The 13119-nt window shown below is 29.9% G+C and overlaps 1 protein-coding gene and 1 pseudogene across 9 annotated transcripts in view; both read right to left on the bottom strand.

Annotated features, from left to right (window-relative positions):
- LOC145190719 (proteasome adapter and scaffold protein ECM29-like) overlaps positions 1 to 13119 on the bottom strand; it is a 113569-nt gene that overhangs the window by 41750 nt on the left and 58700 nt on the right. For all 8 annotated transcript variants that reach the window (XR_016449873.1, XR_016449872.1, XM_090079040.1 and 5 more), the window contains 2 exons: positions 13045 to 13110; positions 5567 to 5696 (listed from right to left, as the gene is read on the bottom strand). Coding sequence is in view for 6 of the 8 variants with exons in the window: in XM_090079040.1 (XP_089935166.1) it covers positions 5567 to 5696; positions 13045 to 13110 (196 nt within the window). In the remaining 2 variants the exon portion in view is untranslated. The remainder of the gene's footprint in view (positions 1 to 5566; positions 5697 to 13044; positions 13111 to 13119) is intronic.
- On the bottom strand, positions 1789 to 4563 carry LOC149891977 (uncharacterized; annotated as a pseudogene). Its single transcript, XR_016449875.1, has 2 exons — positions 2674 to 4563; positions 1789 to 2593 (listed from the first exon to the last, which is right to left on the bottom strand). The product of XR_016449875.1 is annotated as an uncharacterized LOC149891977 (transcript).

Below are 13119 nucleotides of genomic sequence, written 5' to 3'. Positions count from 1 at the left end.
TTGTCGGACAAAGGTATTGGAACGTACATAGCTGCTAAAAAACCTATTCTTTCAATCACTGATAAACGTAAACGACCAGTGTGGTCCAAAGAAAGGCTGGACTGGTCTGTAGAACAGTAGGCAAAAGTTATTTGGAGTGATGAAGCTAACTTTCAAGTTGTAAACTGCAAGGGAAGAATCTATGTCAAAAGATTTGCAACTGAGAAATATTCAGACAGGTTTTTGCAACATCGTCGACAAGGCGGTGGAGGTTCGGTTGGCATCTGGGGATGTTTTTCTCACAAAGGTATAGGCTTCTGTGAGCTGTATGAAGGCCGAATTAATCAATACACCTACAAGAACACATTGGAAACGTGTTTAGTTCCATCAATCAGACACTTGTATGGCAGAAACAAGCAATTCATCTTTCAACAAGACGGGGCTTCAGCTCATACAGCACACTCAATGAAAGAATATTTTTTGAAAAAAAAAGTTCAATGTGATGCCCTGGTAAATATTAGGTCTTGGATCAACAATCAACTGACATACCATGAAATTCAATCAACTCAGCATTTAAAGCAACTTTTGAATGAGTACTGGCTGAAGGTACCTCACATGATGTGCATGAAATTAGTTGAATCAATGCATAAATGAGTTTATCTTTGCTATAAAAACAAAGGAGGACACTTCAAATATTAATTTCACTTTTTTTTTCATTTTTTGTTCGAATGTTGCAATTCGTTTAAACTTTTGTGCTTCTTATTTTTCCTATAAAATATTTTGTAATAGCTTTTTTCTAAATAAATATCAAAATTTTTATAACATGTTCATATTCATTTTAAAGCTAATTACTTTTTCTTTAATAAATAAAAAAAATTAAGTCGATATCATTTTACAGTTTTTTTTTCTTAAACAAAAACCAAACATACTTGATAAAAATTCTGCAATCATTTAAACTTTCGTGAATAGCTGTATATTTTAAGATTAAAAAACGAATCATTTATTCTATATAACCAAGGTGCTATCTGGTGCAGTGATGCATGGTATAACGGAAATTGTTATTTGAAATGAACAAAGTTAGAGAATAACTCTTTCTTATTTAAATTACCTACAAGTTTTCTATGATTTTCAACGACTTCTATTATTTTGTTTCGTACTCCCTCATCCTAAAATTAGCCAAACATTTTGTATAAAACATCTGAATAAAATTTTAAATACTTTTTTAAAATACCTTTGTCTCACCTTTGTGAGTATCTGAAGATAATCTGAACATAACTTGATTCCTCGCTCTGCAACATCGTTTGTAATCTTGACTGTTTTAATAAAATGTTTCATCTTTAAAAAGTTTCCATCTTCCTCCCATTCTGAAGGAGGAAGTTTGAGCCATTTATCGTTATCGTTTAAGTTATGAAAGAGCAACCAAGATCTTTTCCCAATATATGACAATATCTCTGAGTTCTTGTGAATAGATGGAAAATTAGGTTTTCCAGAGTTGATAGCAAGTGGCTTTCCCACATTTATCATTTTTTAGCCTTTTCTTTAGCAGAAACCTTATTAGAAAAGAGACTGAAGACTGACACCTCCTCAGTTAGATACCATGAGTGCCTGTTAAAAACTTTTTGAGCTTTCTGAGCTGCATTAAAGAAGCTTGAGATCTGCCCCAGAGCGCCTAGATCATTGTATAAATGAATATCGTTAATTGGTGCATCAGATCCTTTCGTTGCTTCTAACCAAGCTTTTACATATAAAACTGAGCTGAAAGTCAAAAAGATTTTTAACTTTGCTACATTAGAATCGAGTAAATCTTCTTTAAAGATGAACATCTTTGGTGCATATAACAAGTGTGGCATCCATCTGGAATGATGATTTGCTCCACAGGTTTTCCAGATTTTAGGTTCTGGTCCGCCTAAAAGATAAAGTGCTAACTCTGCACTTCCTTATAATCAACTCGGCGATGGTTACATTTTACTTGTTTCTCTAAGAACACATGAGTTTCGTCTGCTTTCATTTTAAGGAAAGAATTTTTAAGATCTAGAAACCTGTTTAGTTTTTTTAGTCGAGCCTTCTCTGCGCAAATCCATTCTTGCTGAAAATCTTTGAAATCTATATTATAATTAGCTTTTTTTTCTTCTTTAAATAAGGAGTTCCAAAATGCTCCCAAGATCAATTCTAAAATGTGATGGCGACAAGCCAGCCAAAAAAGAGTTTTCATTGATTTACAATCCTCTAAAAGAGTTGCAGCTCCATTTTTAACTCCTGTATTACATGCAGTCGTATCAAAAACCTGGGCAACAATTTTAGCTTTGAGATCCCATTTATCTAAGTCTTCCAAGATTCCTTTGCAAATAGAAAGTCCTGTACCAGACTGTATATGTTTTATTGATAATATTTTTCCTTCAACGCAATTAGGAAAACCACTGACCAAAATAGTTAAATACTCAAACCTTTGCCCTGAGATTTGTTTTAAAAGTTTTCCATCCCAATAAAGTGTCAATCTGATTTAATCTTATTTTGAAACTCTGTTATTATTTTCCTTGCATTACTTACCTATTTAGCTTTCTTGATCTTCTTATAGTATTTATTGAAAGGCTAACATCGTCAGGTTTAACACCAGCTGTATAAAATTAAAAAAATATATATTTCTTTTTAAATTTGTATACAATTATCTTGTTTCTTTATTAATAAAAAACGAACCTAAAACTAGAATCACAGAAGTATTCATCATCAGCTGAGGATTTGATAACTTAGTTCTATCTGCAGTTGCTGTTATCATTGGGTGAGAAATGAAGTTTTTTGGCAAAACCAGTGTGATATTATCTGATCCGGTATCTTTTTTTTCTCCTTGCTGCTTTTTAGAAATATTAAACTCAGGATCACTTTTAGGAGAGTTTGGAGATGCAGAACTCATAGAATGACTAGATTTAGTGACAAGAGAATATTCATCTGAGTCACTACTATAACCAACCAACTTAACAGTTTCTTCATCATCTATTTTTCTTCTTTTTTGTTTTTCAATTGCCACCTGCTTCTTTTCGATTCTTTCTTTTTCTCTCCTAACATTAGAATGTAGCAAATTATCTTTTACACCAATTCCTCCAGTTTTTATTCCATTTTTAAGAGCTGTAAACCAGGCAATATCTTTATCTGCATCCTTAGCTGATCTGGTTTTTCTAATGTCATCTTTCCAACTAGGAGAACTAATATCAAAAATGCCATCTAATGATTGAATAAAGCTTTGTTCAAGTAAACTCTTCTTATTAGAAATTCTATTTTTAGATTTTGCAAGCAACCTCCATTTGTCATGTAGCCTTAAAATATTGTCAATACTGTACTTGTATTGTTTATAAGGAATGCCAGCCTTATCCCAAAAGTGCTTGACTGATTTAATAGTAAGCAATGCAGCTAACTTAGATTTCGAAATGTTGCTTTGAGTGTGCAATGCGTCCCTAACTTTAGTAAACTCTTCATAAGAGCTATCAATAACTTGCAAGTGTTACCTTGAAATGGATGATACAAATAATTTAAAACTTTAAATAAACTTTCAAAACCATAAAGTGATAACTTCAGTCTTAATACAGTATTAAGCCTAACCTGAAAAATTTATAAACATTTCTGGTAGTGGGCAAAGAGCTTGTTTTTAAATCCTCTAACGGATATCCAACCAACCATATTTTGTTAGTTGACTTCAATACTTTCAAGTATTTCTTTTTTACCGACTTTTTTTAATTTGGTTGGTTCAATGTCATTTTTCTTTGGTTTAATTAGTGACATTTTCTTTATCAAATATTTACTTTGAATTACATAAACTGGAATTGAAAACAAGATAAGCATATAGTATTAACCACTTAATTATCTTAATTATATAGACAATAACCTGGCCGATAATAAAAAATAGTCAGTACGTATGTAAGTAAGCATCTAGGCCTACAATTTGTAAAAAAATAAATATAAGATAAACTCAATGAGTTTTAATTTAAATTACACATATTTTTGAACACAATTCAGCGAATACCGCAACTCTTACAGGTGTTGATTTATTGCATGAAAACTACTAAATAAAGTTATTGTGTTGTAAAATAAAAATCTATAAGTATCAGAACAATAGATTTTTGTTTTGTTTTGTTTTACAAGATAAGGATAAAATATGTATATCTTATTAGAAAGATACTCAAGCATCTTTGTTAAACTCTTAGTACTTTTTGCATAAGCAAAATTAAGTCTGATTTAAAAATTTCGCATTATAAAAAACAGCGCATACTCTTTTGTTTACAAAAAAATGCTAATATTTGTTTGTATTTAACCGAATAAATTAAAAACGGAACAGATATAATGGAGGATTTGTGTTTTTCGTTTAGATTTCAAATTCACATTAAAAATGAAATGCGGCAGTACTTAGAGATGTGCTACAAGAATATTTTCATAACAAAAAATGTTTTTTAGAGTAAAAGGAACAATATTCGATGCAGCTAGTAGCAGAATTACCTATTTTGAAAATTTGTTTAATATTGTGGCCTACCCTAGTGCACACAACCACCATGTATGGAAGAGGTATAAACAGCGGTTAGAATATGATGGCTATGCAACACAGCTGAAGAATGTTGTTGTAAAACTTAGAAAAAAGAATTTAAAAAAAAAGTTTCATTTTGCTATCTTTAATTTTAACACAAATATAACATCTATATTATGCTATTACATCAGTAAGCAATTTGAGGCTAAATTAAAGTCTTCTTGCAGAGGGTCATAGGCGTCCCAAGGGACCTGGTCATGATTTTTAAAGACGTTTTAATAAAGTAAATCAATATTTTTTATGCTTAGCAGTTAGTTAAGATTTTAAAAACAATTTAAAAAACTCCTTTTTAAATCCAATAATAATAATCAGTCACAGAGACACAGCCACTTAATTTTCATATTTTACAACCTACAAAAATAAAACTTTTTTCAAACCCTTTTAGCAACCATCAATATAAAATCCTTGTAAGGTTTTTGGGTTTAATGTTACTCTAACTATTAGGGAAAACTATAGCTGTTATGTTAAAATTTATTAACTCTTTGCTTTTCCTAGTTTTTATTTTAACTTTTTAATAATCTTTTTAGTTTTTGGTTAAATTTCATGAAATTTCCAAAAAAGTTAAGTCAAATCATATTAAAAAAAACAACAACATTTGATTTATGACCTATAAACAGGATACATGCCACATCAGGGAAATTCGAAAAATGGCATGTTATTAAAAACTCTGGAAAAAGTTAAGAAAAAGGAATGTTTTTAAAAGTTCTGGGGAATATCAGAGATGAATAGATTTTTACTGGATATTAGAAAACACTTCCTAATGATAGATAAAGAACTACAAGATGTCAGTGCTTAGTTTATTTTATGACTAAAACAAAATAAAAAAATTCAAAATTAATTTAAAAGAAAGAAAAAGTTGGTTATTAACTTAGAACAAAATTTAAAAAAATCAAACATTGAATAATGAGCACAATAGAAAAATGTTCTTAGTTTATATTCTCTTGGAACAAAATTCTTTTTTATGAATGAAAGATAAGAAATAAAAATAAATGTTAAAAATTTAAAAAACTCTATTATAACCTTCAGAGTGATAATCTTGAATATAAGCATTGAAAAACAAAATGGATTTCTTTAAAGAAAGTCCATCAAACTCATCTTGGTCAGATATGTTAGCATGACAACGAAAACATTGTTGAATATACCATAATATCTACAAATATAAGTTTTATAAAATTTGAGTAAATGTATTTTTTAAAAATAAATATTATTTTCATGCAATAAACTCACTAGGATGTTCATTAACAGCAAGAAACAAATTTATTTGCTATACAGTGGGGCACTCTTAAACAATTGGCTCCAATGGAGAAATATACCAAAAAAATTATCAGAATTAAATACATTTTAGGGGCCCCTACCAAGGATTTAGATTTATCTGCTATACTAGTTAAACTACTGAACTCAAAATTGTGACTGTTTATTATATAAATAAACTTCGCGACGTCTTTGCAAATAAAAATAAACTTCGCAATGTCTTTGCAAATAAAAATATCTTCGCAAATGGCGCACATATTTTTTTTAATGGCAAAGAGAAATAAAAAAACTAAATAGAAACTTGTTAAGTTTTAATTGAAAAGTAGAAAATTGTTTAGGCGAAAAAGATTGTAAAAGAAAAGATTATATAAGGAAAAGAAAAACGAAAAAGTAAAGAAAGTAAATAAGGCATGCTATCGGAAAAATCTGCCCTCCTTTCTTGATCAAAAAAGGATGTAAGAAATCTTAAATGTATTTAAATCAATATATTTCTGAAAAATTAAGACTGTAAAGATTACATATTAATAGGGAAAAAACAAAAAAAAAATTAAAAAAAAAGTTTTACAGAAAATTCTGACTTTCTTCTTGAGGAGGCATCATAAGTTTTTGGACAGAGTGATTTTTGTAAGTTTTAGCAGCGTAATCCCATTTTTTCTTCAAATCTGTAGCTGATTTTACTGTTTTTCCATTTAATTTCAATTTCTTTTTTATGATGGCCCAATATTTTTCAATAGGACGTAATCTGGAGCAGTTTGGAGGATTCATCTTTTTCGGAACCAACATCACTCCATTATCATCATAAAACTTTTAAGCATCTTTTGAGTAATGTATTGTGGCTAAATCAGGCCAAAACCATACTGAAGTACTTCTATGAGCTTTAATTAGTCATTTTATACGAGAAAGACAACATTTCACGTATTCCAAAGATTTCATTGTGCCCAAACAAACATGAATTGGTGATTTTTTGCCGCAAGAGCAAAGTGCCTGCCAAATCATCAATTTTTTTGAAAATTTATCAGTCATTTCATACTTGTATTTATCACTCACATTTCCTTTTATTTTAGAAGCATAGTAGCACTGCCCAGGAATTTGTTTAAAATCCATTTTAACATAAGTTTTGTCATCCATCAAAATGCATCCATTCTGTTTTGTTAACAAGTTGTCATACAACTTTCGAGCTCGACTCTTTGCGGTTGAATTTTGTTTATCATTTCGATTTGGCATTTTAACTACTTTAAAATTTTGATATCCAAGTCTCTGTCACCATTTGTGTACAAAAAAATTGGAAACCTTCAGTTTTTTTGCTCAATATCTATCAGACCAATCAGGATGTTCTTCCAATGAAGTCTCCAACCGTTCGAGAGCTCTAGGATTTGCTGTGCGTTTTTTTCAACCACTTCCTTGTTTTCTCTGAATAGTTTTCTGTCCTGTAAACCGTTTAAGAACAGTATCTACAGTTCTTCTTGATATTTTTAATGATTTCGCCAACTTTCTATTCAATAAAGTTGGATTTTTTAAGTGTTTGTTCACAATCAAAAATCTTTGTTTAGTTTGCTCGGTTGACATTTTGAAACTAAATAATATTTTTAATTATTTTTTTCTGCCAAAATGTTCTATTATACAAACACTACCACACACAAAAAAATAATTTCAAAAAACGACCGTTAACTAGCTTTACCACACTGCAAAAGGTGGGCAGATTTTTCCGATAGCATGCCTTAAGGTATTTCAAAAAGTATTTTTGGTTAAAAAAACTTGGGAGAAAATCTGAAAAAATCTAAAAAAAGACTGGAAAAAATATTTCTATTGAAAATCAAAAAATAAAGTTGACTGTAAAATTAAAAAAGTAGAAGAGGAAGAAAAAGTAAATATCAATACCATTTTTACATTAAATATCAGACAAGCCAAAACAAAAAAACACAAAAAAACTGTTAAAAATCACTCAGCTCTCCAATGTGATCTATGTGACAAGAGGATACACATAAAATGTAATTGAGTTGACAAACTGACATATGAAAAAATCAAAACTTTAAATACCTGGTACTGCCTAATCTGTACAAAAACATCTCTTCCTTTCTCTAATATTTCTGATCTTGAGTTATCTATCATACTTGTAGGAAAGTCACTGAAACTTAACCTTGTAAAAAATCTGATAATCCAAATTTGAGAAACCTTTTTGGGAACCTCAATAACTTATCTTACACTTCAATCAACTGCAAGTATGTAGATGTTCCTAGGTACATTGAGCATTGAGTTATCCCGAAATTCTGTAAGTTATCTTTATTTAGACATATCTTCACTACCATATCATATTGACAATTTTAAAACACTATAAGCATCTTTTAGTAATATGCCTGATATTATTGGAATAACTGAATCTAGCCTACACAATAAAGATATGTCTATAACTAATGTTGATTTAGATGGATATGCATCTGTTCACACGCCAACTAATGCTAAAAAGGGTGGTGCTTTGATGTATATTAAGTCTAGTTTAAACTTTAAAATTAGAACTGACTTGATCCTGCTTAAAAGTAAATTCAAATCTATTTTTATTGAAGTAATAAATGTTAAAAAAAAGCAACTTAATAGTTGGCTGTATATCATCATCCAAGAATGTGTCCATCTGAACTTGTTGATCACTACCTAAATTCTCTTCTTGAGAAAATTAGCTTAGACAAAAAAAAGTTTATGTTAATCAATGGTTTCAAATTCTCTTTCTCCTTTTATTATAGATCCTACATCCATAACCACTCAATCTGAAACAGTAATTGATAATTTTTTAATTTTTATTCTTCTGATATAATCGCAGGCAATTTTACCACTTCAATATCTGATCATCTTGCTCAGTTTATAACAATGCAGCATTCCAAAACGCAAACTTCACCTGAACCTATTGTTAGGAGGTGCTTTGAAAACTTTAAAAAAGTTGAATTTATCCAAAATATTTCAAATGCTGAATGGGATGACTTTATAAAAGAAGAAAATGATGTTAATTATTCCATTAAAAAATTAATCAAAATTTTAGATTGTATTTTGAATAAACATGCCCCTTACAAAAAATTAGCAAAAAATCAAATAACTAGTCACAATAAACCTCGGTTAACAAAAGGCATTCTCAAGGCAACAACAATTAAAAGTTAACTTCATTAAAAAAATTTAAAATCAAAAAACTGTAGAAAGAAAAATTTACTTTTTATAAAGTTTAAACAATATGATAATAGTGTAAGCAATCTTATAAAGTTTAGCAAAAAGGAATATTACACAAACTTTTTAGCCACAATATCAATAATATAAAAAAACACTTGGAAAGACATAAAAAGTTGATAAATGTAAAGCCAAATAAAAGTTAATCCTCAACAAGCATACTGATCAAGAACATATGCAAAACTAATCCTAAAGCTATATCTAATCATTTTAATAATTTCTTTACAACAATTGCTTTATTGCTAGATTCAACTTTCAAAAGTATCTGACCAATCCTAATAGCAACTTTTTTTATGTGTAACCAATAACGAAAGAGGAAACCCTGGGCTATATAAATTCCACTATCATAGAAGGTAAGAGTGTTGGACCGAACAGCCTTCCAACTGGTGTCAAAAATTCTATGCAAACTACTAAGTATCATCTTAAATAATTCATTTTGCAAAGGAATATTTCCTGGTGTCTTCAAGCTGGCCCAAGTTATTCCAGTCCACAAAGAAGGATCTACAGTTGACTGCACCAACTATCGTCCAACTTCTCTTCCTTCTAATTTAAGCAAAATTTTTGAAAAAGTTATGCATAATATATTATACAACTCAGACATTAAAAGTCTTTGCATTGGTATTCCTCAGGGATCCATATTAGGTCCTCTTCTCTTTGTTATTTATATCAATGATCTTAATCCTTCTATCAAACATTCAAATAAGCATCATTTTGCTGATGATACTAATCTTCAATTAATAACAAACTCTCTTAAAAAACTAAATAAATATATTAATCAGGATATGGCCAGTCTTATTCAATGGCTCCGAGCAAATAAAATCTCATTGAATACTAAAAAAAAAGAAATACTAACTTTTAAGACACAATATACTAACTTTTGGGTGATTCCATGTGAAAACATCCAGGGTATGCAACCCTAAGTGTCAGATTTTGCTGATTTTTAAACCACTTACAGATTTTAGTAAACTATGAACATCCTGAAAATGTTATTATCTAAGTTCAATCTGTTCTTAAGATATAGCTATTTAAAGTTTGCCTCCAACCAACAAAAAACCGCCATTTTTAAAAATGGTTTTGGTCCTAGCTTCTGTTATATGTGTGTTGGAAAGCTGAAAATTTGTACCTTTACATATTTTGAGCCCACGAATCTAATGAAACAACTTAAAATATTTAAAAATGAACATAACACCTAAAATTTAAATGTTTACCACAATTTTACTGGGGCGAGTCGAACCACAAAAATGCTGATGTAGCTCAATTTTTAACAAAATTGATAGTTCTCTGAAAAATCTGGCTGTATAACACATTCATTATTACCTAAATTATTTTTTAGCTCCTTCAAATAGCGAGTTTGGCATTTAGCAATATATGAATGTGAAGTTAGTTAATGTGAGAAACAACAATTACACCCTTTTTTCTTGTTTAATTTATCAAAATACCTGTTTTTAAGCACTAAATTTAAGTAGATTTGATCATGTTTTTATTTCTGTTTTAGAAAAGACCACTCTCCAATTCTTTGTAATAACTATAACTTAACTATTCAGGACAAATTCTCAAAAAAATTAAAAAAAAAAAAAAATCGAGCTACATCGGCATTTTTGTGGTTTGACTAAAATTGTGGTAAACATTTAAATTTTAGGTGTTATGTTCATTTTTTAAATATTTTAAGTTGTTTTATTGGATTCGTGAGCCCAAAATATGTAAAGGTACAAATTTTCAGCTTTCCAACACACATATAACAGAAGCTAGGACCAACACCATTTTTAAAAATGGCAGTTTTTTGTTGGTTGGAGGCAAAGTTTAAATAGGTATATCTTAAGAACCAATTGAAATTAGATGATAAAATTTTCAGGATGTTCATAGTTTACTAAAATCTGTAAGTGGTTTAAAAATCAGCAAAATCTGAGACTTAGGGTTGCATTTTCAAAAAAAATTGGATGTTTTCACATGGAATTACCCCTTTCTAAATAAAACTAACAAGAATCTTCCAAAATAATTGAACTTTAGAATAAGTGGCCAAAAGCTGCCTTTCTATAGTAACATAACTTATCCTGGTGTTGTGATAGACGAGAAACTTTCATTTAAAACACACATAAATGACCTTACTCTCAAATTAAACCATTCCAACAGCATGTTAGCAAAAATTCGACACAACATTAATCTTAAAACATTACTATGCATATATCACTCAATTTTTGGTTCACATTTATTTCTGCCCAAGAAACATCCCTACTGACATCCTGTATCTTACATCCAAAGTTCTTTGTTTCCATGATTTAATCCAGTTCCTAAATTGTTCATTTGCCTGAGATCAATAACACAGTCTCCTTCCTACCATCTTTCATCACTACTTTAACAATAGGACAATGTGTGGGCATAACCTAAGATCAGATTTCTTGACAAATGTCGAGCTTTGGGTATCAGATGAAGAATACCAATCTGTCAAGATTTGGGTAGCAGAAAAAGAATATCAATATGTCAAGATCTACTCCTTGATAAGCCCAAGATCAATACAAGGAGCCAATAAACCAAATAAATTGGTCAGCAAAGTAACTATGAAGATGTCTGCTATGCTATACTCTTCTTCTATCAACTTGAATTGACCTCTAAATAACTAATTTTCAATGAATATACACCTTTGCCATTCCACTAGCTTGATGCAGCCCAACTGGAGCTTTGAGTGAGAATCAACCAGAAGGAAAACCACCATGGAAAGTAATTCTGTTCTTTTTTGACAATTGTCATCTGCAACAGTTCCCAATAGTTATCATATAGCTGAAAATATTAAAGTTGATTCTCTGCAAATGCAATATCACTAGAAATATTTAGAAGCACATGCACTTTGTCATCATCTGAGGTTGATGCCTGAAATCTCATCTCATCTCATCTCATCTGGAACCTCTTAAAAATAATTGTCTGGACCCTTTGAAGAACAAACCAAAAGAAGATCAATAGCTATCTCTAGGAAGTCTTAGTAAAGGCATGCAAACCATAACATCCAGCTTCAGATGTTTGTAAAGCATATTTTATCTTGCTTCAAATGTTTGTCAAAGAGACCCTCTAAACCAGTCTTCCAGTCTTTTTCTTTCTGGAGGAGAGTCTCAGAATGGATTGCTAAATTTTCCTTGTTTTTCTTAAGCTTATCATATTCATAGAAGATATGCAACTATTTCAGCATATTTCTTTAAACTTATTTTGATATGTGGTTTAACTGAAACTTCAAAAACAATTGGCCATTGAATGTAATGTATCACAAACTGTTTGTTATAAAAAAAAAAGTGTCATAAGTTCCTTTTTTGATGGTAGTTTGGCTAATACAACATGACACTTGGCCTATAAATTTAGTTTCTCTTCTTGTGCTAGTTTTGAAGTTTCAGCACTAGCCATTTGTACAAAATAAAGAACTATTGTTATTGTAAAAGCATATTACTGACTTTATTGACTGGAGCCTTCAATAAAAATATTCTCCAATGCTATGTCTTTCAACTACCAGTCTTCTATTTGATTGATTAGTTAACATGAAATTTCAAGGTTTTCAGTTTTATGCCATATTTTTGTAAACTAGCAAACCAGTCACTTTTCTTCCTCAGTCTTTGAGGAAGAAAAGTAACTGATTTATTGCTAATACTTAGGTAAGTGTCTTAATATTTTTATGTTTTCATGTAAATGCAAATTTATTTAAAAAATAATATTAAAAAATAACTTTAAAAATACTATACTTTATTAGTTTTAAACAAGCATCTGAACATTGTATGAAACATCCAGTGCCATGTTACACAAATGCATAATGGGTAACCTGACAATAAGTAGTAAATCAACATGAAAAGTTAAGTACTCTTGTGCAAGTTTTACTAGCCTTACTGTTATTATATATGCAGCTGTGGCACAGTAAACAGTAGTAAAATCTAAAATTTGGTAGGGAACTCAAAATGCTTTTAGAATCAAGTGATATTTTTTATTTTTGAACCAGGTAAATATAACTACAAGTTGCCCAATTTTGTAATCAACTTTAGAAAGATAAAGACCACCCTAAAAATTACCTTTTGATAAACAATGGGTGTAAATGGTAAAACCAATTGGTCATTTTTCATCTTACGCTCTCTCATCTAAAAAGT

Source organism: Hydra viridissima, unplaced genomic scaffold (genome assembly GCF_058129835.1).
Source record: "Hydra viridissima isolate aposymbiotic clone 2 unplaced genomic scaffold, HvirCarnegie_v1 scaffold_2, whole genome shotgun sequence".
Taxonomy (NCBI): Eukaryota; Metazoa; Cnidaria; class Hydrozoa; order Anthoathecata; family Hydridae; genus Hydra; species Hydra viridissima.
Note: the sequence above shows the minus strand (reverse complement) of the source record. Positions and strands in the feature narration are given on the sequence as shown.